General features: G+C 46.7%; 1 protein-coding gene across 2 annotated transcripts; it reads right to left on the bottom strand.

Moving 5' to 3' along the window:
• Positions 1-1003: 1003 nt before the first annotated feature.
• On the bottom strand, positions 1004-15925 carry LOC109681319 (trehalase-like). 2 transcript variants are annotated; one of them, XM_074066625.1, is made up of 4 exons: positions 15254-15925; positions 14933-15044; positions 14159-14212; positions 1004-1147 (listed from the first exon to the last, which is right to left on the bottom strand). In XM_074066625.1, the coding sequence occupies exons 1-3, from the start codon at positions 15413-15415 to the stop codon at positions 14208-14210; spliced, it is 279 nt and encodes a 92-aa protein (XP_073922726.1). In that variant the 5' UTR covers positions 15416-15925; the 3' UTR covers positions 1004-1147; positions 14159-14207. The 2 variants fall into 2 exon arrangements, 1 of the variants encoding a protein (XP_073922726.1); XR_002211898.2 differs by lacking the exons at positions 1004-1147; positions 14159-14212 and adding an exon at positions 14495-14585 and having other exon boundaries at positions 14933-15925.
• Positions 15926-27666: the final 11741 nt, after the last annotated feature.

The raw sequence follows: 27666 nt of genomic DNA, 5'->3' as shown, positions 1-27666 counted from the left end.
GTCAACTTGCCCCTCTTGCTCTTGGGCCACCATTTGACTTTTTTGCCCCTACCCTTTCTTAGTGTCAGCTGGTGCCACTGGCTCACACTCCTCCTTCAAAGTCATTTAGATGGAGACAAGGGATTTGGCACCTGAGGCCAGGGCATGATTAAGGCCACATAGCTATAAGCTAGATGACAGTTCTGTAGGTGGCATCAAAACACTAGCCTCAGAGAGAACCATTTCCTTTAACCTTTTTTTTTGGCCATACTGGCGTTTGAACTCAGGGCCTATGCTTGTCAGGCAGGTGCTATATTGCTTGACTCATTCCAGCCCTGTTTCATGTTGGGTATTTTTAAGATAGGGTCTCACAAACTATTTCCCCCGGGGGGCTGGTTTCCAACCGTGATCCGCCTGATTTTTGCCTCCTGAGTAGCTACGATTACAGGTATGAGCCACTGGCACCCAGCTCCTTTAACATTTCAAACAGAATGGCTCAAGATTCTGTCCCCAGTGTGGTATCAAACTCAGGGACTCTCACTGCTATCTACAGAGTGCTGTGGGAGCATAGGACAGCCTAACCATCTTGTCAGAGGAGAGACCAAACACACTGGTGACATTTGCAATGGGTCTTGAAGATTGCTTAGGAGTTTGCCATGGGAATGGGCAGGAGGAGACCATTGCAGTGCATGAAAAGCCAACTGTTAAAGGGCAGTGAGAGGCTCAGTTGGCTCCAAAGAACTTGGCATTGGTGCAGGGGAGGCTGGGAGACAAGCTGGAGGGACACCAGCCTGTGAATGGCCTTGGCCAAGCCCAGGAGGCAGCTGGTTCCCCAAAGAGGAGCCAGCAGAGAAGGCTGTGGGCAGAAAGAGCAGTATCTGATTTGCTTTTGGAAGAAGGTCATCCCTGATGGGCGGGACAGGGACAGGACTCTGGAAGATGAGTGGAGGGAAGGAGGGTGAGGCAGGGCCCTTAGGAGGCTGGAACAAGGACCAGCAAGGCAGATGCCCAGAGCTCAGGCCTGAAATAAACAGGGGGAGGAGGGGAGGCACAGGGAGGAGCTTACTGTTAGCTGTCACCTCTGACCTTAGTGACGGCTGTGGCTTCTTCTGTCACTTGGGCTCAAAGTCAATAGGTTTCACTTGTAGCATCTGAGCAGTGATTGTCACTGTTAAAAGAAAAATTTTAGACAAATTAACTTTAGCAGTGTTTATTTGAGAAAAGAAACAATTCAGGCACCAAGCAGAACCTGGAACCAGAGTGTTCCAGCACCAATAGGACAGACAGTATTTATAGACAGCGAAAGTGCAGTAGGGAAATGCCCTGATTGGTTATCACTCCATATTTGCCTTATTTGGACATATCTGAGCAATCTGCAGCCCATGATTGGCTGAAAGCTCAGCTGCTGTGATTGGCTGAGACTTGGCTACTTGTTAGAAAAGTAAACATTCAAACCCAGCTATAGTTGTTTACATACTAAGTTTGTTTATAGTTTGCAATGATATGGAAGACTTTAGGCCAAATTGAATTATTCTCCCTGTTTAGGATTGTCTCTCATTTTTTTTTTGGAAATTGACCAAAACCTTAGACACCATCACATTTTTTTGTCACCATCATAATGAATTTGTTTGGTCTCAGTACAGAATTCACAATTTACATAACAAACTACTTGGTCTATTATGCCTTCTTCCAGTTTTTGCTATTCATAGGAGAGGATTTGCTAGTCAAAGGATGATTGCATAGGAGAACTTGGGATATGTAACCACACCAGGCCACTGTCACCATGGGTATCAGGAGGATGAGTGCCAAGAAACTGAAGTACACTCCTTCACAGGAGGCTTCATGAGCTTACCTGATCAAAATCAGACAATGCAAAGTTCAACAATAAAGCTGGTTTGAGACTGGGCGCTGGTGGCTCACGCCTGTAATCCTAGCTACTCAGGAGGCAGAGATCAGGAGGATTGTGGTTTGAAGCCAGCCCGGGCAAATAGTTCAAGAGACCCTATCTCAAAAAACTCTTCACAAAAATAAGACTGATGGAGAGGCTCAAGGTGAAGGTCATGAGTTCAAGCTCCAGTACTGCAAAAAAAAAAAAAAAAAAAGCTGATTCAATAGTATTCTAGGCCAACTGGTCATGACTGGGATGACAGACCTTGGTTCATTATAAAATGGCCTGATTTAAAGAGGTACCTGTTTTTGTTGTTACCTTGGTAACACAAGCCATAGCAAGCTGGGGGACCATTGTGATGGTTTGGATCTGAAACGTCCCCCAAAGTTCACATGTTGAAGGCTTGGTCCCCAGTGCAGCAGTGTTCATTTTGGGAGGTGACTGGATCATGAGGGCTCCGACCTCATCAATGGATTAGCTCATTGATGGACTCATAGTTTAGCAGGCTATTGGGAGGTGATACAAGGTTTAGGAGGTGGAACTGTGTTGTGTTGGAGGAACTAGATCACTGGGGATACAGCCTTGAAGGGTAGATTTTGTGGTATTGGGGTTTGAACTCAGGGCCTCAGCTTGCTGAGCATGTACTTAGCACTCTACCACTTGAGCCACTCTGCCAGCCCAATCCCTGCCTCTCTCTCTCTCTCTCTCTCTCTCTCTCTCCCCTCGCTTCCTGGCTGTCATGAAGCGAGCAGCCTCCTCTGTCACATGTTCTACTGCCATGATGTTTGGGCTTCACCAGAGGCCCAGAAGTGACAAGGCCAACCATGGACTGAAACATCTGACACCATGAGCCAAAATAAACCTTTCCTCCTTAAATGTGTACCTCATGTGTTCTTTCTCCTAAGAAATTCCCCAAATGTATCCAGTGGCAGGGTGTATAGAAAAGGCAGTATTTGTCACCTTTTAAATTAAGCTTTTTGTGGTAGTAAAATCGAGGAAAAGGTAGGTGTGATATTCCGTTTCACCAAGTGTAAGCTAGCACTCCACAAGGCTGCACAAGTGTTTCTCTAAATACTAATGTTCCCATCACTTCTAGAGAGTGTCTTTTTTTTCAGCACTGGGGTTTGAACTCAGGGCCTCGTGGTGGTTAGGCAAGTGCTCTATCACTTGAGCCACTCTACCAGTCCTCTTCTTGTATGGTGGGTTTTTTCAAGATAGGGTCCTGTGAACTGTTTGCCTGGGGCTAACTTGGAACAGGATCCTCCTGATCTCTGTCTCCTGAGTAGCTAGGATTATAGATGACAGCCACAGGCGCCTAGTTGGAGAGTGTCTTCTGATTGGCTAGGAAATTCAAGATTTCCTCCCAAGCTACAGATTAGCTTTAAATTCCATGCAACTGGCACCCCACTACCAAGAGTGAACCCTAGAAACCCTTTTGGAACTATTTTCAGTGGAGCTAACTTACCTTCATCTATTTTGAGGTTGGCACTGATTTTGGCTACTCATCACTTTGGCCTCTGGTTGTGGGGGGTATTTTGGGAAAGCTATTTGGAAGGGAAGAGTGAATCAGGCTGAACCAACAGGCAGACAGACAGTAGGCCCAATACAGGAACTGGTTAAGAGCGCCACCTGGTGGCGCTTGAACAGAGTTGAGTTAAATTTGCCCATAAATTTGTATAGCTCCAGAACAAGATCCAATAGGAAACTTACTTTATTGTGGCTTCCACATAGCATTCTGTAAGGCTGCACAGGCACATTTAGTGGAAAGAAACCTTGTTGGGTTTTACACAGTGATATATACAAGCTACCTAGAGGTAGCCCCTGGTCAGGAGCACCTGATACACAAAATACCTTTTGCAGGTGTCACTCAGACAGGTTTTGTATCATATCATAATTATGTTATTCGTGGAAAATCTCGGGATGCTGTATTAATCGACTTTGCATTACTATAATGAACTACTTGGGGTAATTAACTTATAAAGAGAAAAGTTGTGTTTTGGCTTTCAGTACTGGTGGTTCCCGTCCAAGATTAAGTGGCCCCATTGCTTTAGGTGAGGGTGGCACATTTTGGTGGGAGCATATGGCAAAACAAACCACTTACATCATGTGCCAGAAAGCAGAGTGAATCTGAGATTAGGATCTTACAGTCTCCTTCAAAGGGCACCCCTCCAGGGACCTACCCTGGGCCACACCTCTTAAAGGTTCCACCCCCTACCAACAGCACCATTTTGGGGACAAAGTCTTTAGCACATGGGCCTTTGGGGAACACACATCCAAAATAGAACAAGAAGTATCTCCAGCAAGGGCAGGAAGTCAAGTAGCATTGGCATTGTGGAACCAAACCCAACAATTGCTCTGGCTTCCCGCCTTTGTTACAGCCACCTGTAGATTATGGCCCCATGGATTTTCCTGAGGGGGCAGGGGAAGGGACTAGGACAGCAGGAATTCAGGGAAAAGTGGCAGAAAAGTCTTGATCCGGGGTCTTGGGAAAGCTGCACTCCTTCTGCAGTATAACTTCCCTGATCAGCTTCAGCTTAAGGCCCCCAGCAGCTGCACAGTTCCGGGAATCTGGAGGACCCGTTAAGAGCTGAGACATGAATCCAAGACTTGAGGCTCTGAGATTTTGCTGCCCAGAACAACATGGTGTGGTCTCTTCCAATGGAGTCCAAGGGCAGTGTTTTTCTGGTATAATTAAATAACAACAGGTCATGAAGTCTCTGATTGTCATCAGTTTGTGGGTCACAGAGGGCTTCTTTTGGGCACAACTCACTGAAGCTTTGCACTAGTGAGTCACATTAGGGGCTGTGAGTGGGAGATGCAGATCTTTTCCCAGGAGCACAGACCTTCCTTAGGGATCAGATACGTTTTCCAGTGGGAGGGACTTGATGGCTTCCAACTGGAAACACCTGTGACCAAGGCAATCCAGTTAGCTTGGGCTAAAGCCACTGTGTTTGTATGAAGTGGGTTTTTGTTTGTTTGTTTGTTTGTTTGTTTTGGCACACTGGGGTTTAAAATCAGGGCTTTGAACTTGCTAAGCAGGAGCTCTATCACTTGAGCCATACCTCCAGCCATGCCACCATACTTACTGTAAGACCTTTCTTAACCGTAAGACCTTACTTAACTGTTTTCCATTGTGTCACATGACATGAATAGCTCTGTTGGGGAGGATTTCACCAGTAGTGCCATCAGCAAGTCACATGGTCTCATCATTTCTTCACTACTCCAGCACCAGCCTTCCCTCAAGGGAACACTTCTGTACAACCAGGAGGCACGCACTGAACGTGGCGATTGAATAAAAGCCACAGGCAAGCGTCCAGATGACCCCTCAGGTACTGGATGTGTCACTTGAGGTGAGATATAGGGATTTGACAAATCAAATCATAGAACTGTCACCCCACTGATTTTCTTTTCACATTTTGGGTCATTTTCTGTCTCTTCCATGAGTCAGGAGTGCACAGCTCTCACGAACAGAAGCTTTAGGCACTCGGGAGGAGCGGGGCAGCCATCTGGGGGGCTCCACAGACCACCCTGACAGTGTATTTACAGCCTCTTAAACACCAACTCACTTCTCCAGCGCAGGGGCATGGTACCACTTATTAAGTAGGTTATCTCAGGTAATTTGATTTGGATAAACCACTCAAATTGCATCTTAATTTCAGTATTGGCTGACTTATCATGAAAACCTGCCAAAATAGTTCCTTGGTATTTAAGTAATTCTTATTCTGCTTGATGTTAGTCTGGCAGGTTTATGAAGCAGTCTGTCCAACCATCATTGATCCTGAGCTGACCAGAAAGATGGACTTTCCGTGGATCCCTTTGAAGACAAAACACTTTGGGCTTCTAGTTGCTCAGGAAAATACTAAAGTACACACTTCATCACCTGTGAATGATAAGACTTAAAATAGCCACGCTTGCTGGGTGCTGGTGGCTCACACCTATAATCCTAGCTACTTGGGAGGCTATAAGAAGGGTCATTGGGCAAATAGTTGGTGAGACCCTATCTTGAAAATACTCATCACAAAAAAGGGCTGGTGGAGTGGCTTAACTGGTAGAGAACCTGCTTAGCAAGTGTGAGGCCGTGAGTTCAAACTCTAGTACTGCAAAAAAAAAAGTGAGACCATACCCGAAAAATAACTAAAGCAAGAAGGGCTAGGCATATGGTTCAGGTAGCAGAATGCCTTCCTAGCTGGGTGTGATGGTTCACACTTGTAATCCCACCTACTTCGGAGGCTGAGATTGGGAGGATCAAGATTTGAGGCCAGTTGGAAGATACTTCACAAGACCACCATCTCCAAAACAACCAAATCAAAATGGATTGGAGGTGTGGCTCAAGTGGTAGGGTGCCTGCCTAGCAAGCACAAAGCCCTGAGTTCAAATCCCAGCACTGCCAAAAATTATAATCATAATAATAATAGTGAGGACACAACTGACAATTATTTCTGTCACATACAACATTTTAACATATTAAAGATTATGACTGAGAATGTTATATCAGGAATATTAACTTTCTATGGATTTCATCTAATTTCTGAAACACATATTAATAGCCCATCCTTACAAATATAAGTCAAAGAAAGCTTAGCACATTTACTATTTGCAATGCTTCCCATATAATTCAATACATCAAATAAACCCAATTAGTTTAATACTTAATACTTCTTCTCACTCTCCCCCCTCCACCCACCCCCAGTATTGGGATTGAACTCAGGGTCTCCAGCTTGCTAGGTAAGCATTCTACTTCTTAAGCCAAGCCCCCTGTCCTTTGTATTTAGTTTGTTTTTCAGATAGAGTCTCATGCTAATTTTGCCCAGGCTGGCCTCAAACAGAGATCCTCCTACCTCCACCTCCCAAGCAGCTGGGATTATAGGTTTGGACCAGTACATCCAGCTTAGTTTTGAGATAGGGCCTTGATAACTCTTGCCCAGGCTACCTCGAACCATGACCCTCATCTCCACCTCCCAAGTAGGTAGGATTACAGGCACAATGCTTCTCTTTTTACAAGAAGAGCTATTCTTCTCAGATATTCCAAGAGCCCACCTAGGAAATCCCAAAGTTAATTTGAGGTCAAGAAAGAAACTCAATTCAGAATTTGGTTTGGGTAAATTTGTCAAAAATAACAATGGTTTAAATACTTGATTAAAATAAGATCACAGGCCACTGTGAGCAATAGTCATTCTTTAACCAACGTGATAGTTAAAAGACTTCAAAGACAAATGCAGAAAGTTACACAGTTATAGTAAAAAACCTTAGCTCAGTTTTTGGAAGTGATTAAAAGCCTAATTAAAAAAACAACATGAAACACAGGAAATAGTCTTGGTAAAGCATAAATCTTTGTTTCTTAGTTATTTACCTAAATAGGTTAAAAAAATTAGTCATAATTTCTTATTAAAAGCAGAACTTATCCTAGGTACTTGAGAAGCAGAGATTGGGAGGATAGAAGTTCGAGGCCAGCCCATGCTAAAAGTTGGTGAGACCCCATCTCAACCAATAAAAGCTAGGCATTGTGGTACTGCTGTCATCTTAGCTATGTGGGAAGTGTAAATAGGAGGATTGCAGTCCAGGCCAGCCCAGGCATAAATGTGAGACCCTATTCAAAAACCAAGAAAAGCAAAAAGATCTGGGTGTGGCTCAAGTAGTACCTAGCAAGTATGAGGCCCTCAGTTCAAACCCCAGTACTGCCACAAGAGAAAAAACCAAGGAAACCTTGTTGGTTTTCTGTTTATTTTTTGGTGGGATTGGAGTTTGAACTCAGGACTTTGCACTTGCAAAGGTACTCTGCTGCTTGAGCCACACCTCTAGTCCATTTTGCCTGGGTAATATTTTGGAGATGGGGTTTCTCAAACTATTTGCCCTGGCTGGTATCAAACCAAGATCCTCCTGCTCTCAGCCTCTCAAGTAGCTAGGATTACAGGCCCAGTGATGTTTGGGTTCCATTTCTGATGCCATTCTGTTAGAAGAGAACTTCCAACAAATTAAATTTAGCAGCATTAAAATAAATACATTTCACAGCATTTATTCAGGTATAGAAACGATTCGTGAACCAGTAAATGTTCAGACAGTGCTTCCCAGCCATGTGAGTAGGCAGTCTTTGTAGACAGAAAAAAGAAGTGACATCCAGAAATAACCTGAGTGGTCACACCTCAGAGCTTGCCTCTTTTGTACATGTGGGAGCAGTTTGCAGCCTGTTACAAGAATACATTCTCAAATTGCAAATTGTTTAAGAATTGAGCTAGGTTACAGTTTGCTATGTAGGGAGGCAGCTTTAGGTTACATTTGCTTTAACTGAACTACAGATCAGGTGGCCCAGGTCTTAAGCCTTCCCTTGTCAGTGGTCCTATCCCTCCACACTGAATGGTCACTTGCCCTGTGTTCATCCTCCTCCTTCCTGCCAGCCCTGGGGCCAGATACTACGTACTTCCTTTCTTCTTTCTTTATATTTTTTATTGTGGTTTAACATAGAGAACAGTTGGGCACTGGTGGCTCACACCTATAATCTTAACTACTCAGGAGGCAGTGATCAGGAGGATCACGTTTCGAAGCCAGCCTGGACAAATAATTCATGAGACCCTACCTCGAAAAACCCTTCACAAAAAAGGGCTGGTGGAGTAGCTTAAGATTAGGCCCTGAGTTCAAGCCCCAGTACTATCAAAAAAAAAAAAAGAGAGAGAGAACATAAAATTTTTAGGTGTACAGTTCAATGGAATGTATGTTGCATGCACAAGGTCGTGTAACACCCTCGCTTTCCTTGCACACATCTCACTTGGTCACGGTGTAGAATCCGTTCAATAAACTGTTGAATTTGGTGTGCTGGAATTTGGTTGAGGATTTTTTTTTGTCTTTTCTTTTTTGGTGCTGGGATTGAACCCAAGCCTTGTGCATGCTTGGCAAGTTCTGCACCACTGAAGTACATCCCAGCCCTGGTTGAGGATTTTTGCAACTATTTGCAGAGACGGTCAGGACTGGCTTTCTTTATATATTTTTTTTCTTTGAATATATATATTTTTTCTTTGTATATTTCTTTTTTTTTTTTTTTTGGCGGCACTGGGGTTTGAACTCAGGGCTTTATGCTTGCTAGATAGGTGCTCTTACTGCTTGAGCTACTCCACCAGCCCTTAACAAGGCTTTCTTTTCCCATGATGCCTTTCTCTAGCTCCGGTATCTTTCTACGGGCTAGCCTCTTAGGATGCATTAGGAAGTGCTCCCTCTTCCTGTACATTTGGAAGAGTTTGAGAAGAAGTTGGGTTATTTTTTCTTTAAATGTTTGGTAGAATTCAGCAACAAAACCATCTGGTCCTGGTCTATATTAGTTAAGATTCTCCAAGGAAACAAGCAATATGTACCCATCATGCACCACACATTTCAGTCAATGATGGCCCACATGTGTGACAGAAGTCCCATGTGATTATAATAAAACTGGAAACCTATCAACTAGCGATGCCATAGCCATCTTAACATGGTGGGGAGTGGTGGTTCGCTGGTCGAGCATGTGCCTAGCATGTGCAAGGCCCTCTGAGGTTCAGTCCTCAGTATGCACACAGACTACATCAGAATGCATCACATCGCTCTCGTGTTTGTAGTGACAATGGAACAAAGAAACCCAGTACTCTGCCAGTTGTATAAAACATGCAGTTAGCTGGGCACAGGTGGCTCACGCCTGTAATCCTAGCTACTCTGGAGGTTGAGACTGAGAGGATTGCAGTTCCAGGCCAGTCTGCACAAATAGTTCTTGCGATCCCGTCTCCAAGATAACCAGAGCAAAATGGACTGGAGGTGTGGCTCGAGCAGTAGAGTGCCTGCTTTGCAAGTATGAAACCCTCATCTCAAACCCCAGTCCCACCCAAAAACACACACAGGTGCACACACACACAATTATGCATAGTGTGGAATAGTACATAAAAATAAAAAACTTTGTTACTGGCTTATGTGCTTATACTCTACTTTTGGTTTTTGTTTGTTTGTTTTGTAGAACTGGGGCTTGAACTCAGGGCCTTCACCTTGAGCCACTCCAACAGCCCTTTTTTGTGAAGGGTTTTTTTGAGATAGGGTCTCATGAACTATTTGCCTAGGCTGGCTTTGAACCATAATCCTCCTAATCTCTGCCTCCTGCATAGCTAGGATTACAGGCGTGAGCCACTGGCACCTGGCTTGATTGCTAGTTTTTAGTGTAATTCCTTCTACTGAGGCAAAACAGTTTGCTGTAGGATTACTGCGTTCCATCAGCAGCAGCCTCACCTTCCTCCCTGCAACCCGTTCACATCTGGTGTTATTGACAGAGCTCATCCACGTCTGCCACTTTTGTTTCTTGTGCTCCTTATGCTGGTGTCTTTTGTTGTTGCCCTTCTAGTCCTCCTTTCTGTTTTCTCTTCCGAGTATCTACAATGAGGCATTTAAATTTCTTCAATGATTGTCTCACGATACAGCCAGGCGCCTCTAGCATCTAGTCAGTGGTTCTGCAATGCTATTGCAGAAGGTGAGAGGATATCACCGGTGACGTCACAGTCATCCCGTGCTCTGACGCTCTCACCACAGGGAAACTGCGTACCCATGTCACCTTTATGTTTTTCAAAAATAGACTTTTTTTTAAAGTTTTTGGCTCACAGTAAATTTGAATAAAAAGTGAAGAGAATTCTCCTGTCTCCGTGATTCAGAACTGGCATGAGCATTCTGTCCCCAGGTGGTTGCAACTGTCACACATCCACCAGCATTGCTCTGTCACTACCGCCCAAAGTCCACAGCGCCCGCTAAGGCTCGCTGTCGGGGCTGAACGTCCTGTGGCTTTGACAAGCGTACGGTGTCATATGCCCGCTGTCGTGGGGTTACACAGGATAGCTTCAAAGCCCTAACGACCCTCTGTGTGCTGCCTTGTCACCCCTCCCTCTCCTGAGCCTGGTTAAAGCCTCTGATGTTTTGCTGTCTCTACAGTTTTCCCTTTTCTGAAATGTCACTCAACTGGAATCACTCAGAGGCTATTTGCCACTCGTGTAGATGTGTGATGGCATTACGTTGTTTTAATTCACATTTCCCTGATGACATATGCTGCCGAGTCTCTTTCCATAGGTGTATTTGCAATCTGAGTATCTTCTTTGGTAAGGTGTCTGCACAGTTCTTTTGCCCATTCTAAAATCAGGGGTTTTTTGTTGTTGTTTTGTTTTTTGTGGTACTGTGGCTTGAAGAACTCAAGGCCTACACCTTAAGCCACACCGCGAAGCCCTTGTTTGTGCTGGGTTTTTTCAAGATGGAGTCTCTAGGAACTATATCCCTGGGTGGCTTCGAACCTCAATCCTCCTAATCTCTGCCTCCTAAGTAGCTAGGATTACAGGCGAGAGCTACCTGTGCCTGGCTAAAAAGTCAGGATTTTTTTTAAATTGCTGAGTTTTAAGAGTTCTTTGTATATTTTAGGTAATGGTCCTTTATCAGATGTGTCTTTGGAAAACATTTTATGCCAGTCCATGACTTGTCTTCTCATTGCCTTGACAGTATCTTTCACAAAAAAGCTTTCAACTTTAGTAAATTCTAACTGATCAATTATTTCTTTCATGCCTTTGACATTGTATGTAAAAAAAGTTATTGACAGCCAGGCACCCATGGCTCACACCTGTAATCCTAGCTACTCAGGAGGATCTCAGTTTGAAGCCAGCCCAGGCAAATAGTTCTGCGAGACCCTATCTTGAAAATACCCTTCACAAGAAAGGGCTGGTGGAGTGGCTCAAGAAGAAGGTCCTGAGTTCAAGACCCAGTAGCAAAAAAAAAAAAAAGTCATTGACAAACCCCAAACCCAATTTGTATCTGGGCTTTCTCCTGTTTTCTCCTAGGGGTTCGAGGGCTTCTGTAGTTTTGTGTTCTACAGTTCTAGGGGTTCAGCTGTGTCGACTGTTGACATTTACAGTGACTCATTACGGTTTCGGGGACAGCTACCACATCTGTTACTCTTCTTTACGTGTACCACGTTCTCGTTTTGTCTCCCACTCTTTTTGCCTTTTGTAGTTTGGTTAACCATTTTATGTGATTTCATTTTTACTCCCTTCTGTTTCAAAGCATATCAGTTGCATTTCTTCCTTTTAAACTTTCCCTCTGGCTTTAGAGGTTCTTTTCTATGTTTTGTGTTTTTTTAGGTTTATACGTCTTCTTCTACTAATCTGAGTCAACCCAAGTCACACTACGCTACTTCTCGCTAGTCCAAGACCCTTATAACAGAAATGATGGTGCCATTCCTCCCCCATCCCCTGTGTCATGGCCATTCATTTAACGTATCCCTCACTTCCAGTCATTGAGTACACTGTTACTATTACTATTTTGGACCAACTGGTATGTGTTAGATCAGTTAAGAACAGGAGCAGGGCTGGGGATACATCTCAGTGGTAGAGTGCATACTTGACAGGCACAAGGCCCTGGGTTTGAATCCAGCACCACACACGAAGCTGTTTTGTCACCATCTCTAATGCTCCTGTCTTCTTTGCATTGTTCCAAGCTTCTCTCCTTTCTCTCTGAAGAATTTCTTTTAATTTCTTGCACGGCAGGTTTATGCCTACAAATTCTTGGAATGTTTGTCTGTGAAGGTTCTCATTTCTCTTTCATTTTTTGAAGAATATTTTCACAAGATCAGGGCTTCTAGATTGCTGAGGGTTTTTCTCTCTTAACACTTTAAGTCTTTCACTCAACTCTCCTCTTGCTTGCATAGCCTCTGAGAAGTCTGATACAATTCTTATCCTTGCTAGGTGTGGTGTTTTCTTCTCTGGGAGGTTTACTCGTTATCTTTGACTCCTCCAGCTAGAATATATATGCCTAGGTGTAGGCTTGGTGTGGGGGCATCTGTCTCAGGTGGCATTCTGGAACTACCTGAAATCAGTGGTCTAATTCTGGGAAATTGCTAGTCATTATTATTCACATATTTCTTCTGTCTTCTTCTTCCTTCTGTATTGCTATTAAAACATATGTGGCTCCTTTTGTCATTGTCCCACTCTTCTTAGATACTCTGTTCTCTTTGCTTTTGAGTTTGGGAAGTTTCTATTTACACATCTTCAGCTCCACTAATTTGTTGCTCAGCTATGTTCAGTCTACTAAAAGCCCATCAAAGCACATTCTTCCTTTCTGTTATATTGTGTATGTGTGTGTGTGGGGGGGGTACTGGGATTTGGACTCTGGGCTTCATGCAGCGAGACAGGTGCTCTACTGTGTAAGCATCATCTCCAGTCCTAGTTGTTTTTGAGATAGGGTGTCACTTTTGCCTGAGCTGATCTGAACTGGGATTCTCCTGTTTATACTTGCTGCTGTAGCTAGGATGACAGGCAGGCAGCCCCACATTTTTTCTGTTAGGATGGGATCTTTTGAGCCTTTTTTGCTTGGTCTGGCTTTGAATCTGATCTTCCTGATCTGATCTCAGCCTCCCAAGTAGCTAGGGTTACAGGCTTGAGTCACTGTGCCCAGTTTATTACAGGATTTTTAGGACTGGATGTGTGGCTCAAGCAGTAGAGCGCCTGCTTTGCAAGCGTGAAGCCCTGAGTTCAAACCCAAGTCCCACAAAAAGAAAAAAAAAGGATATTTAATTTATTGTATTTCATCCTCATTAGTTAGCTTCTGGTTACTATAAAGAAATACAGGATTATATAGTAACCCATTTCCTCCCCTAGGTGTTAAGCCCCTAGGGGAGCTCCTTCAGGGGGGACATAGCTATGCCAGTCACTCTAAGGTGACAATAGTCTTCTTCCCTTTCCCTTTCCTTGAGCACACCTCGCTATTAACTCTAGCTGATTATAAAACTGTTTTCAACAATTGAGGGGACATAAATTGATGGAGTTTATACCCCCTGTGCAGGAAGAGTTACGACGCCCCAGTCAGATATTTAATCTGACAACATTACCCCTGCCCTCTTCCCCAGCACTGGGCCCTTGGTCCCCTGGGTCTGGGATGGGTGTTTTATAGTATTTGTAAGCATTTCAGCAGAACAATAAAGCATGTGGACTTTTTAAATGTGTGGAATGGCAGGATGTGTGGGGGTATCAGCTGGGTACTTGAGGCAGCAGGGCTTAGTCTTCCTCACAGAGCAGGATTTATACCCTGGACCTGATGCTCTGTGAACAGAGATCAGCTGGGGGGGAGGGCAGGCGGAGGACCAGGAGAAGGGAGTGGAAGAGCCCCAGCCACCAAGGAGCCCAGGCCGGCTCCTCCCCGTGCAGGTGGCTTACACACAGGTGACCATAGTGAGGTCTACAGGGGCTCATGTCAGTTGTGGACGACAGCAGAGCCCAGGAGGTCCCTACAGGGTGTGGCCAGCTCACCCCAGGGCCCACTCACCTGAACTTCATACTCCCCTCCACCACCTGGCTGTCCACCATCGCTGATGTCATACTGGGGACAAGAGAACAGGCTGTATGTCAAGCATTGCCCCCCAAGCCCACCACCTCAGTCCCAGGGGCAACAAGCCAGGGGAGCCCTGGGAGGAAGATGCTCTGGCTTGTAGCTCTGGTCTCTGCAGTGCCCCACAATGGCCACTGGGTGTCGCCACTGTCCTAGCTGGGCTGGCCTGGGCCTGGCAGAGCCTGACCCTTCCCCACCTCACCTTGGGGAGGAGGCCCTGGTGGGACAGAGGGACAGCACTGCCAGCTCACCTTCTCATACATGACTGACTTTTGGGTGTAGACGTCAAAGTTGGTTCTGATCCAATTCTGGGCCAGCTGAAAAGCTACTTCCTGGGTGCCGGGGGAAGCTGACTTGGCCAAGCCTAGACCCCACCCCAGAGAAGACTTGCAATTTCAGAACCAGCATCCCAGGCAGAGCAGAGGCCCGGGCCTTTCTCTACCCAGGGTGGGGAAGAGGCTGGGTCTTCCTGTCCTCATGGTGGTCTGGACCCATGGGCCTTCATCCAGGGACTAGGTGTAGAGGAAGGGAGGGAGATGGTGCCACTGGACAGGTGGAGAGGACGTGTTTGCTGAGGGGGAGGCCAGGAGAGCAGAGAAGCCAGGAAAAGGCTGAGGGCCCTGCATCCTTTGTCCGTGTCTCCCCAGAACCTGGGCACTGACCCCCACACCCTGGGGCCAGGCCCTGGTGTCCTCGTGCCTGCCTCCCTACCTCTGACGATCAAGTCCTGCAAGGGAGCCCAGGCATTGGGGAAGTCCCACTGCTGGCCTGTGTTGGAGAGAGAGGTCGGGATCCCATGCTGGTAGGTCAGGATCTTGCTGTCCTAGAAGTTTCCAGGCACTGTGGTGACTGCGAGTGCCAGCCAGATGTGCCCTTCCTGGCCCTTCTCAGCTGCCCCTCTGTGGCCCCAGTGGGACCTGCAGGCTAAGTCAGGCACAGACAGCAGGGAGTGGCTGCCCCTGCCAAGTCCCTGCTCAGTCAGGAAGGGCCAGTCTTGCCTCCAGGGGGGCAGATGTGTCCCTGTCCCCTCACCTCCAGGTATTGCAGAGCCTTGTCCACGACACCAGGGTCAGAGAAGCATCCGGCCCAAAGTGGGGTGAGGTTGGATGGGTAAAACTCCAGGTTTTTCTTCCCGTTCTCAATGTCATAGTCGAACCAGGCGCCTTTCTGCTCATCCCAAAGTATGGCCTTCATGGCAGCCAAGCGCTGTGCCCGCAAGTTTCTGTACTTGGTGGCCTGGGAGTCCTTCCCTGGTGGTCACTGGCTTCAGTCTGAGCGGGTAGGGGGGCTCTGTCCTTTGGTCCCCAATAATAACTCCCGAGAAAGAACTGAGGACAGCAGGGGAGCATGGCTTCTAAGACATCATCTCCTCCAGGCAGTCGCCCAGCTCCAGACAAACCTGGCCTGTCCTTCTCCTCAGGCAGCTGCGCTGCCCTCTGAACGCTGGGGAGAGGTTCCTGTCCTCCTGGCTTCTCCCTGCCCGAGCTGCAGGCCAGCCTCTGTCTCAGGGACAGTAACTGTGCTGCCTGTGGTGAGCATTGCTCAGCTCAGACCCTAGGACTTACCTCCTTTCTCTGAGACCCAGAGAGGCTGGTGGTTTGCCCCAGGCTGCCCAGGACCACCGAGCTCTCTCCTAATGCTTGGCCCAGGGCCTGGCACTCCCTGGCTCCCAGAGCTGCTCAGGGCTCCTCTGCAGCTGGCTGCCTTCCTCACCAGCCCCAGGGCCAGGTGGGACGTCACCAAGCCCCGTTCTGCTGCCGCCCTAAAGCTTCCCACAAAAATCACATGCATCTAGAACTTGCCAGAATGGTAGAGGGAGGACCCAATGGCACTGCACAAGCTCCTGCCCTGGGTCTCCCTCAGTCATGTCCCTTCACGTTCACTGCACCTGGGAAAAGTGTGGTGGTTTTGCCCAGTGGGGCAGAGCTTTGGGGGTGGTGACAGTGGGGCCTAATTGAGCAGTAGGATCTGAGTGTAGGGGAAGGCTGGGGTAGCCATGTGTCACCCACTGGCTATGGCCTAGTGGTCATGGTTGCCTGTGTGGTGCCAAGATGAGTGGCTCTGGCTTCTATTCACTGTCATGTTAAGCATGATCCCCAGAGGATGGTTGCCAAGGGTTGAGGACACCGAGACTCCCAGCAGCCAGGCCGTCAGCACACGGCTGAGAGGAGCAGAACTGGACTTCCAGCAGGTCTGGCACCTCTGCCATTGCTGCCAGGGGTGGGCAGTGGGGGAGGGGAGTGATGCAAAGTCTGGGCATGCTGGTGGAAGCCAATGCTGGCAGGTGTCCTGAGCAGAGCCAGGCATGCAGATGTTGTGTTCCTGGGAACGGGGCAAGGCCTGGCGTGTGTGTGTGTGTGTTGGGGTCTCATAAGAGGCTAGTGATAAACATGGCAGAGAGAATAAGGAGGGTCCTTTTTCCAGACTTGCCAACAGAAGTAATAAGAAACATGTGACAAAACACACCCTGCTGAGGTGGCCTTACCATGACTCAGGACAAAGTCCGCTCATTGATTCAGAAACTTCCTCTATCTTCATACTCCACAACTGATCATCATGATACAGTCACCGATAAACAGAAAATCCAGGTTCTTACATCCCATGTGGGTGCAACAGGCAGGATAGGATGTGTAGACATAGCAAGCGTGATCATAACAGTTTCCTAGAGGTTAGGGAAAGAGTTACAAACAACCATGATAGGCCAGGTGTGAGGTGGAAGCAGAGAGAGCTCTTTCTGTATTCAGGTGCTTTGAAAACCTGTGCTAACCTATGGGTTTGAACTCAGGGCCTTCTCCTTGAGCCATTCTACCAGCCCTATTTTTGTGAAGGTTTTTTTCAAGATAGGGTCTTGTGGAACTATTTGGCCAGGCTGGCTTCAAACCGATATCCTCCTGATCTCTGCCTCCTGAGTAGCTAGGATTACAGGCGTGAGTCACCCTGGGTGATTCCACCAATAATTGATGGATGGTCCCTGGGCTAGGATGGTTTGAGTTATCCCTGTGTTTGGGTTTGAATAATCTGCACATACTTGCAATTGAAAAGAAGGCTCAGAGACAGGGAGGAAAATGCTCAATCTGAAATACAATACTATCTTAGCCTGCCTCCATCACAAGTGTTAATAGCTTGATCTTCAAAATATGTCCCCATTGAACTGCTTGGCACCATCCCCAGTCCTACCAATGGAGCATGAGCCCTGGTCTCCTCTTCCCTGGAGCCCCCTCTTGCCCTGAGCTGTTCCTGATGCAGTCAGTGAGAAGACTTCCAAATTTTTTGTCCCACCAGTAAGAATGCTTGGCAGGGAGTTTATTAAATGTTAGGGAAGGGAAATACAAAGGGAGCATGGTGAGTGCAGGTGGAATCTGCCAGCAGAGAGAGCGTGCTTTTCTTTTTAAGGTACTTTTAAAATTTATGCTAATCTATGGGAAGGGAGGAATCAGGAGATTCCCATCCCATAACCAGTGAGCAGGGAGGGGCATAGGCAGTTCCAGCCAGGTGAGGGTGGTCTGGGTCTTCCCTGGCCAACCTACATATGAGTCCCGAACTTTCCCTACTTATAGCTTGCCTCATTCCTCCCTCTGTCCCAGCCCTGTGGGCCTTCCTGACCTGTGATAGGTGCCTCAGGGCCTTTGCACTGCACCTTCTGTGCAGGGCTGTCCTCTCCCTGCCTGCTCAGGGATGGCTCCTTGCATGATGCTGCTGCTGAGACAGGCCCTCATCCTCTCCAACACCCTCTGCTCCCCTCTGAGCAGTTTCCAGTTTAGCTGTGCCGGGAGCCATGTTTCCACAACCTGCGTAAAGCAGGAGGATGGGCTCACTCATCCCCATGTTTGGTGATGGAAGCAGAGGCTCAGGAAGGGGGTTTGACTCACTCTAGGGTGCAGAGAGAGCACCAGGTCAGGGCTTGACCCCAGGGGCTCATGACAGGCCCTTAGGCCTCAGTCCCACCCAGGCCTGGGAAACCTGGCAGAGAGCTTTCTAGAACAATTGAGAGACCGGCAGTGCTCAGTCAAGGAGCAGCTTGGAGGGCAGGATCAGCTAGCGGGCTCCTGGGTGGTACAGAGGCAGCCTCAGGCAGCACCACTGGTTCTGGGCTGGATATTCAGTTTCCAAGGGGGCCAACTATAAAAAGAAACAGGGCCACATGTCATTAAAGGCTGAGCCTTAGTCTTACAGAGAACTTCACTAGAGTGATGTTGACTTCGTGGTAGAAAAGGCCAGGATGCTGAGTGGACCTTCCTGGAGGTCCAGTCCCTACTCTGGGCTGTCCCAGAAGTGACCACAGGGAGTAAAGGGCAGGGCCTGGGGGACAGGGGTGTAAGGAGACCAGAGGAGAGAAGGAGTCTGGAGCATGGGGACAGGCTGAGTGCAGACACCTGGGGCTTGCTTCTCAGCAGCCTGGGCACCTGCCTGTGCTCCTCCCAAAGCAGGGCCTCCCACTTGGCCAAGGCCCGGAGCAAGGCAAAGAAGACACAACTACCCCTCTCTCCCTCCCTACTCCTCTGCTCAAACCACAGCCACCTGTGAATCAAAAAAAAAAAAAAAAAAAGCAAAAAAACAAAACTCTCTTTTAAAAAAAAGGTAGCCCTAGTTGCCTGAAAGACCTGCATGGTCGGGCTGGGCTGAGTCCCCAGAGCTGCCCGCACATGCAGCGAAGACTCACGTTCTCAGCATTTGTTTCTGCATTTCTGCACATGGTAGCAATTTTTGCAGAAAGGGCGTGGGGGCTGCATCTGAGCCAGGCTCCAGCCTGTTGCAGCTGCCTCTGCCCCCTCTATCTGCCTGGCCTCTTGTTCGCACCTCAACCACTGTGGCTTCCTGTCTCCCTCGTGGGAACAGGGTACAGGGCCAGGGCTGTCACCATGCCCACGATCCTGGACATCTCCCTGCAGTCTGTATTAGCAGTTATATGTCACCTGGTGACTCAAGTCAAGTCACATTGCCTTTCTCCCACACAGCCCCTGAGTCTCAGGTGTTTGTAAATCTCCAGGAGAGACATTTGAAATCAGAACTAGGTCCCCAGAGCTCTGGAGGAAGATTATCCCAGGCTGTGCGCCCTTGGGCAAGTCTCTCACCCTTCTAGGTCATTTTAGAGGAATCAAGGCTTCTCCATCATCAATCAGGTTGGGAACACTAATTCTGATCATGCAAATATGCAAAATATGTCAGGATAAAGAAGCCAACAGTAATGGGGTGATGAGTGGTGGGGGCCCTGTCCTGGGGGTAAAGGGGACTGGGGTGACCTGGAAGCCCATTCCTGTGTCATGAGGACCTCAGTTGCTGAGGACTTCCTTATTTGCAGAAGTTCCTGATTTGTTGGGGGAAAGTGAAAATACACATTTCTTTCTTTTTAAAAAAAATTTTGAGGGGCCGGTACTGGGTTTGAACTCAGGGCCTTTTGCTTACTAGGCAGCTGCTCTACCACACCCTCAACTCTTTTATCTTCAGGTATTTTTTGGATAGTGTCTCGAGTATTTCCCCAGGCCTAGCTTGGACTTCCATCCTCCTACCATTGCCTGCAGAGTAGCTGGGATCACAGGCTCATATCACCATGTCTAGTTTGTTTTGTTAAGTTGGGATTTTGCTAACTTTTTTGCCCAGGCTGGCTTTGAACTTTGCTCCTCACAACCTCTGTCTGCCTCTCCAGCAGCTGCGATTACAAGGTGTGAGTCACTGCACCCAGTTGGAAATTACCCACTTCTAAGGGTAATCTTACCATGTTTCATTCAAGGTTAAATCCTGACTGTAAACTGGAGAGTGATTCTTGTGCATGTGGGAGATTAGAAGAGGTCTGACCTCCACCAGCCGGGCCCAGTGGGCTGAGTCTCCTCTCCCTGCAGCAAACAGGATGTGCCCTTGAACCCAGCTTCCGCGTCAAATGATGACCAAAGCATTTGGTGTCACTGGAAATTGGTATCTTTCTTGGAAAAAAATCTACAGAATACATGAGTGGTCCCTAAGCACCAAGTTCTGTTTATTCCTCGTTAGATGTGAGCAAGGCTGCAGCACACAAGACCCCCTCTGGGCATCCTTGGGGTGGTCTGAGCCCTGATTCTGCCAGGCAGCACTTAGCTCACCTCCTCAGTCTTTCTCCCTACACGTACAATGTTGGTGGGAAAACATTATATTTATTCAACTTTCATTTTGAGATGCAGTTGCAGGCTGGGTGGGGAAGAGCTGAGAAGGGAACCATGGGAGACACAGGTCAGCTTTTCCTTTGTCCTCAGTGAAGGCCCTTTGCCACTCAGCAAAGGCTCTGGGCCTTGTTCTGTTCTTAGACAACAGCTTGGGGGTCTGGGGTGGGTTTCACTGCCCTCACTCCTAAGAATTCCTTTGAAGAAGAGCTACCGTCTCCTCAGCGTCTCTTCCCCTGGAAGCAATGTGATCAAAGGATTGATTTTCCAGGTTCTGGGGTTCCATCCTGGCAAATGAGATATAAGTGGAAGTCCCTAGAAAGCACCTTAAAAGAGAAGACCCGACTGACTTTGTCTTGTGGCCTTTGCCCCTCCCCTTCTTCCTGCCTGGAACACAGATGAAACTCTTGGAGCTGCAGAAGCCACTTTGCAACGAGAAGGTAATGCGTGGAGGCTGAAACTGCATGCTTCAGATGGCAGAGCAGGGCAGTGGGAAGAGACTGGACCCTCGATGGCCTCTTTGAGTCACTGTATCCTGGCTTCCTATTATATGAGACAAATGAATCTCTTTGTTGTTTAAACCACTGTTTTTCAGAGTTTGGTCATGGTCACAGCTGAAGGGAATCTTTAACAGATCCTTCTTGGGAGCAGCTGCCGTTCTCTTCCCAAGAGCCTTTGATCAGGACATTTTCCTTTGTCCCCCATGACATATCCAGCCAGGTTCCAGTGTCCCGATACTGTTTAGACCTCCTACCTGCCTGACTTAGCTTCAGCTGGGCTCAGGGTGCAGGAAGAGGGTGAAAAGAGGAAGTAGATCTCTGTTAGCACACATGCAACAAATGATGGTCTCCCTGCACACCTCCCAGTACCCACACCTGCTGGGTCATGTTGCAACCTGCTCCAGACACTGCGCTTCTCCTCGGTGTTCCTGGACCAACAGCTTCTGGGCTCTCCAGAGGTGGCAGTGAGGCCAGGATGGCGTGGCTGGGCACCCCCAGCTCTGGCTGGGGGCAGAGGGGGCTGGTGATGCTCAATTTCTCCACCCACCACAAGCTGTCTGCCTACAATGATCTGTTAAACTGCCACACATGTTTTACGCACTTTCTTGTGTCATGCTATATATAGTTGCTTATAGAGTTATTTGAAAACTTTTTAAGCGGCCACCAGACTGAGTGGATTGGTCCCATTTAGCAGGAGGGGTGACCCTTGGTGATGGGTGGGCACAGCCATGGCCAGCAGGTGGGCTGTGACTGATCCAGGGAACCCTGATAGGAAGCTGTGCACTGTTCTTTCTCTCAGAATAGCTTCGCACCTGCACATAGGCAGTTTCTGTTGTGGTGACAAAGAGTGAGAAAATAAATTTAAAGGTAGGCAAGGGCCAAGCTGTCTTCACTGTCACCGTCCTCTGCTGCGGTGAAACTGTTCTGGTTGCGCATCACCCACTCACTCTCCCACTAGTACTGCCTGCAGGGCAGGAGCCAGGCCACAGGGACACCTGTGCTACAGGGCTGCCCAGCCCAGCCCCTGGGCCCCTGGTCTTGGACCTCTGAGGCACAGGCTGCCTGCAGCATGGGGACTCGGGGACATGGGCCCTGGTTCAGCCACAGTTGGTTTCCGCAAGCTCAGGGAAGACGTGTGACTGCTTGAAGCCTCAGTTTCTTCATTTGCAGAGTAGGGATAACCACTAGCTGTCTTCAAAGGCTGCTGTGAGTTGGCACACAGGTCAGCAGAGAGCAGCAGGTTAGAGAGGTCCTAGTTGACTCCATTTCAACGAGGGGCTGGGAGAACGTCCCTTCCACCCCACTGTGCAGGCCTGGCATGTGACTGACAAATGTCCTAGAGGACTCAGAGAAGGCACTGGTAAGGCCTGGTCAGGTCCCACTGGGAGGGCCTTCTTCTCTGTCAATACCACAAAACGTCTCCCTGAGAACCTCCTGCTTCAAACCTCACGTGACACCAACCTGGGGCCTGGGGTGGGAGCAGGGACCACCTGGGCAGTACTTCCACAGTCACAGGTCAAGAATAACCCTGGTGGTCAAATAAACAAAGGCTGGGCTCAAAGTAACAGAACAGGACCTGGTCCTGCGGGTACTGCCACCATCAGGATGGACAAAGGATTGTCCTGTTGTCCTCCTGGCCCAGCCAAGTCTCAAGCAGCCATCAGTTTGCCTTGGGCAGACAGGACTTTTTTTGACTCTTACTTACCAGGCATTAATAATATCTGATTCTTCTTTAAACTGCAAAATAGTCAAAGCATACTGAAAAGTTTTAAGTGTAATTGTAAGAAACGTAAGTGCGCCCACCCCTAGCTCTGTCCTGCTTCCTTCAGATTTGTCCTCAGAACGGAAACATGGCAGGTCCACCCCACACACACCCTGTAATCTCTTTCCTACCTATGTGTCCCCAAATCCCAGGCACAACTGCCGGCCAGAGTCTGTGCCTCCCTGTGCGTGTTACACTTCAGCTGTGGATGTAGTGTCTATGAACTGGGTTGGGTATTCATGTGGTTTTTATTGTGGTAAAGTATACATAAAATAAAATTTAGCATTTTAACCATTTTTAAGTGTCCAATTCAGTGGCACAAAATACAATTCCATTACTGTGCTGCCCTCATCACCATCTACCATCCATCCATTCTCCACAAATTTTTTTCCTTTCTTCCATTTCTTTTTCTTCTTCCTTTCTTTGTTCCTTCTTCCTTCCATCTTTTCTTTCTCTTCTTTCCTCTCTCTTTTCTTTCCTCCCTCTTTCTTCTCTCCTTCCTTCCTCCCTCCCTTCCTTCCTAATGTAATTTATTTTTATATTGGTTATTGCTCTTACTTGAGCTGGTTATTATTATTACTTGGTGGGACTGGGATTTGAACCTAGGACTTCGAGCTTACAAAGCAGGTACTCTATCACTTGAGCCACACCTCCAGTCCATTTTGCTCTGGCTGTTTTGGAGTGCTATTTCCCCAGGCTGGCCTTGAACCATGATCCTCCTGATTTTGGCCTCCCAAGTAGCTAGGGTTACAGGCATAAGCCACTGGTGCCCGACTTGACCTGATTTTTACTATTGTATTTTGTGCTCCTTCTTTTTCTCCTGTTCTACTACTTTGAGTGTTATTCCTTCACTCCTTGTTCACGCAGTGGTTTGCTTTTGTGGCTTGAAAGTCGTAAGTTCTGTTCCTGTTCTCAGCACTTCCCTCTAATATTTCTCTAAAACTACTCGAGCTGCTTCCCCTTAAGGAAGAAGGGGCTTCAAAACCTTCTACTCCGCACATTCCTTCCAGAGTCGATGCTGTCCAGCATATCAGGGGCTTATTTGGAATATCCTCATGTTTACCGATTTGTTTGCTCTGCGTGGCTTTTTACGTCTCACTCCTGAGTCATTCTCCTTTCTCTTACTGTGAGAGCACCAGCTCTCTTCCACTGATGATGCAGGCAAGAGCTCTCCCAGTGTTCATCCTGAAAGGTCTTTTTGTTCGCTCCCACTCCACGAGGTGGTTCGTCAGTGCAGATGGCGCCCATAACTTTGTCCATCCATGTTCTGTAGGAGTCACTCCTCCTGTCAAGAGGTGGGATTTGGCTGGGCTCTGTGGCTCACGCCTGTAATCCTAGCTACTCAAGAGGCAGAGATCAGGAGAATTGAGGTTCAAAGCCAGTCCGGGCAAATAGTTCACAAGACCCTATCATGAAAATACCTAACACAAAAAGAGTTGTTGGAGTGGGTCAAGGTATAGGCCCTGAGTTCAAACCCCAGTACCGCCAAACAAACAAAAAAAATAGAGAACATAAAATTTGGCACTTTAGCTGTTTTTAGGTGTACAATTCAATAGTGTACAATTCAATATGAAAAGAAAGTAAGCATTATCCTGCTTACTGGATCTGAGAGCACATCTTTTATTAATTCTGGAAATTTCTCAACTTTTATTCTTTTTAATTCCTACCCCTTACCCTGTGCTGGGGATTGAACCCAGGGTTTCATGAGCTACACTCAGTCCTCATAACCACAACCAGCAGCTTTTTCGGTAGTGCTTCGGCCCCTCTCTCTGTCCTTTCTTCTGGAATTCCTAGTAGCCATATGCTAGAACTTTTCATTTTTTGTGTCACTTAACCTCTTTTTGATAATCTCTGTTTCCTTACTCTTGTAATTTTCTTAGATCAGCTTTTCAGTTCACCATTTCTCTCTTCATCTGTGTTGTATAACCCATTTATTGAATCTTACATTTTAGCTACTGTACCTTTCTTTTCAAGAAGTCCACTCTGACTCTTTTTTATACAGTCCTGCTTTACTTACCGATGGGGATATGTTCTCAGAAATGCACCCTTAGGTGATTTTGTCATTGTGTGAACATCACAGAGTGTACTTACACAAACTAATATGCTATGATGTCACTAGGCAATATAAACTCATGGGACCATTGTCATATATATGGCCTGTTGGTGGTGGAAATGTCATTAAGTGACACTGTACAGGCCGATCTATAGTGTTTTCTTTTCTTTTTTGGCAGTGCTGGAGATCTGGAGACTGAACCAGGGCCTGGCACATGCTATGCTAGGCAAGTGCTGTATCACCGAGTATACCCCAGCCCCTTTCTTTTCTTATGCTTCTCATTCCTTCCATGCACCTAGACATTTAATTTGTTTTGTGATACCATTATAGTCTTTATATAACATCTGTGTTTGGCATTTCTCCTTTTGTTTTTTTTCTTTGTGTTTATCAAAATGCCATTTTTCTAAGTAAAAAATAGGATCATGCTGTCAATCAGGTTAATCTGGCATTCAAGCATATCCTCCTAAAAAACATGTTTAATTTCCAAATAACAGAAGAGCAAAATCATGCCTCTGATGACCATATTCCACTGTCCTTCAAAACATACAAATAGTTTGGCACTGGTGGCTCACACCTGTAATCTTAACTACTCAGGAGGCAGAGATCAGGAAGATCTCAGTTCGAAGCCAGCCTGGGCAAATAGTTTATGAGAACTTACCATGAAAAAACCCATCATAAAAAAGGGCTGGTGGAGTAGCTCAAGGTGTAGACTGAGTTCAAACCCCAGTACCGCAAAAGAAAATAAATATATAAATAAATAAAAATAAAAAACATGCTAACCCTCTACCTAGAAGAGGATATCAATTCCTACATGTCCTTTTTTCTTCAGAAGGTGGTGTTCAGGCCTTTTCTAGCTAGGTCAAAATTCCCTTTCACTAAGAAATAAAGTTAATCTCTAGTAATACATCTTATCTTAGGAGAATGGGAGGGGAGAAAGACAGAACTGTTAACAAATAAGAAACACTAAGAACTATAATAGTCCTCATTTCTGCAGCTGGCCTTGCAGTTATAAATGGCATTTATCCCTATATTCTTCCAGGAGGACCCATTCCTTGTTTCCTTGCTTTCTGAAAGTATTGGCTGGTCCTGATTCCTTGCCTGCTGGAATGACCCAAACCTTCATTCTTGAAGGGTCTGGATCTTGCCTGAGTTATTTTCCATTCACTTTTTTATCATATTATATGGTAGCCCCGGGGGACCTGCTACATCACAGACATATCTTTCCTTCTACTCTGTGTGTGGTCACAGCCCAATTTCATTTTCACACTCAGATCAATCACTACAAAGTACTTCTGTGCCAGTGAGTTCATTGGCATGTGAAGCCCAAGGTAGGCAGGTGGCAGTCCCATATTTTGATCCTCTATCCCCACTACTGCTGAGTTCCTTCCTTGTGAAGTAAGACTTCTGGCCAGCAGAACCTAAAGTTGCCCTATGGCTTGATGAACTAGGTAACATGCACTTCTTATGGGCAGCTCAAGTCAGGGTTAACTTGGTAGCATGTGCCCCACACAGTGGCCAAGTATTCAAGCTCTACTAAGGCCCGAAAGCAAACCAGAAGCTGTGTCTCAGAAGGAGACCAGTCACATGTACAAAGAACGGCATAACTTTTCCTCAAAATCCTTAAGGTTTGTGCTGCTGTTCACCTAAAGGAGGTCTGACAAAAGTTCCATAGAACATTCCTATTTGCCATAAGCCATAAGCACTTTAAGATCATTGTATTTTCTGAGTCATCATACCCAAGTGGTAGAACAGTCTGACACAGTCCAGGCCTGTTGCAGAGCTTCCTCTTGTTCTGGGCAACCCTCAGAAATGGCAACGACTCAGATTTCTTAGTGAGTGGGTTGAAGAAATCCACTCAAAGTATCTATTGTCTCCAAAAGCCCAAGAAGCCCACTGGGCATCGTGCCTCCTGTGGTAGATGGGATCATTGCAGCAATTTGCCCTTCACCCAGAGACAGACATTGCAACATTGGTGGTCCATTGGATCCCTGGAAATTTCACTGAGAGAGCAGGCTTGTGATTGTGTGTGTGTGTGTGTGTGTGTGTGTGTGTGTGTGTGTGTGACTTATCTCCTCTCCTCTGACATGCTTGAGTTTTACTAAAGCTTCCAGAGCAAATGCTCCATCCTGGGCACCAACCACAACCATGATATAGGGAACCAACATGACACCCCACAGAATTCAGCGAGTTTAAAGCCTCTGCAGGCTAGCTAGAGAACACAAGAGCCCTGACCTGGGACAGTGCATTGAAGTGCTATTCTTGCCAGGTGAAAGCACACTGCTTTTGGCAGTTGTTACTATCACATCTGGGGAAAAGTCTATCACTACCTCAGTAACTACACAGCAGATGGCAGGAGATGTGTGGATTTGCTCCAGCAAAAAACCAAAATACCACATCTGGAACAGCAGCTGGAGTCACTCACGTTCGTCATTTCTCCCATCCTCTTGTCTTCTGCACAAACCAAATATGTGCAATGAATGGAGGAATGACAAGAACCACCAACCCTGCACCTTTTGCTTTTGTTGACAGCACTAATCTCTTCAATCTTTTAGGGGAACATGGTATTATATTTGCTTTACTATTTTGATAGACGTATTCTAGTGACTTCTATCTGGCCTTTTCTATACATTGTTCCTTTTTTTGGAATAATAATGAAATCTATTTATTTTCACACTGCTAACGCTTTAAGACTTATGCATAAAGAAAAGACAAAGAGGCTCAAAGAGGATGACATAAACATTTCAATACAGGTTACATAAATTCTGTAATATAGGAATTAGATGTATTAAACTCAGAAAGACTCTAAAATGAGGGAAAATTAACACTGTGAAACTAGATAATTATCCCATTTTCAAAGTTAGCAGACACTTCTCAGATATGACTGATAATTTCATACACCTAGTAGATACTTTACTCCCCTCTCAAATAGTTAAATTCATGAAAATAATGTCTCAATAAATAAATTGTTCTTTGTTCCATGAATTAGGGAGTCAATCTGT

The sequence above is a fragment of the Castor canadensis genome, chromosome 2 (genome assembly GCF_047511655.1).
Source record: "Castor canadensis chromosome 2, mCasCan1.hap1v2, whole genome shotgun sequence".
Lineage (NCBI taxonomy): Eukaryota > Metazoa > Chordata > Mammalia > Rodentia > Castoridae > Castor > Castor canadensis.
Note: the sequence above shows the minus strand (reverse complement) of the source record. Positions and strands in the feature narration are given on the sequence as shown.

Excerpts from the sequence above, each read along its gene's own strand:
- LOC109681319 (XM_074066625.1), bottom strand. The coding sequence starts at position 15,415 with ATGAAGGCCATACTTTGGGATGAGCAGAAAGGCGCCTGGTTCGACTAT. Across the intron at positions 15,045-15,253 it reads AGGCTCTGCAATACCTGGAG|GACAGCAAGATCCTGACCTA; the intron begins GTGAGGGGACAG and ends GGAAACTTCTAG.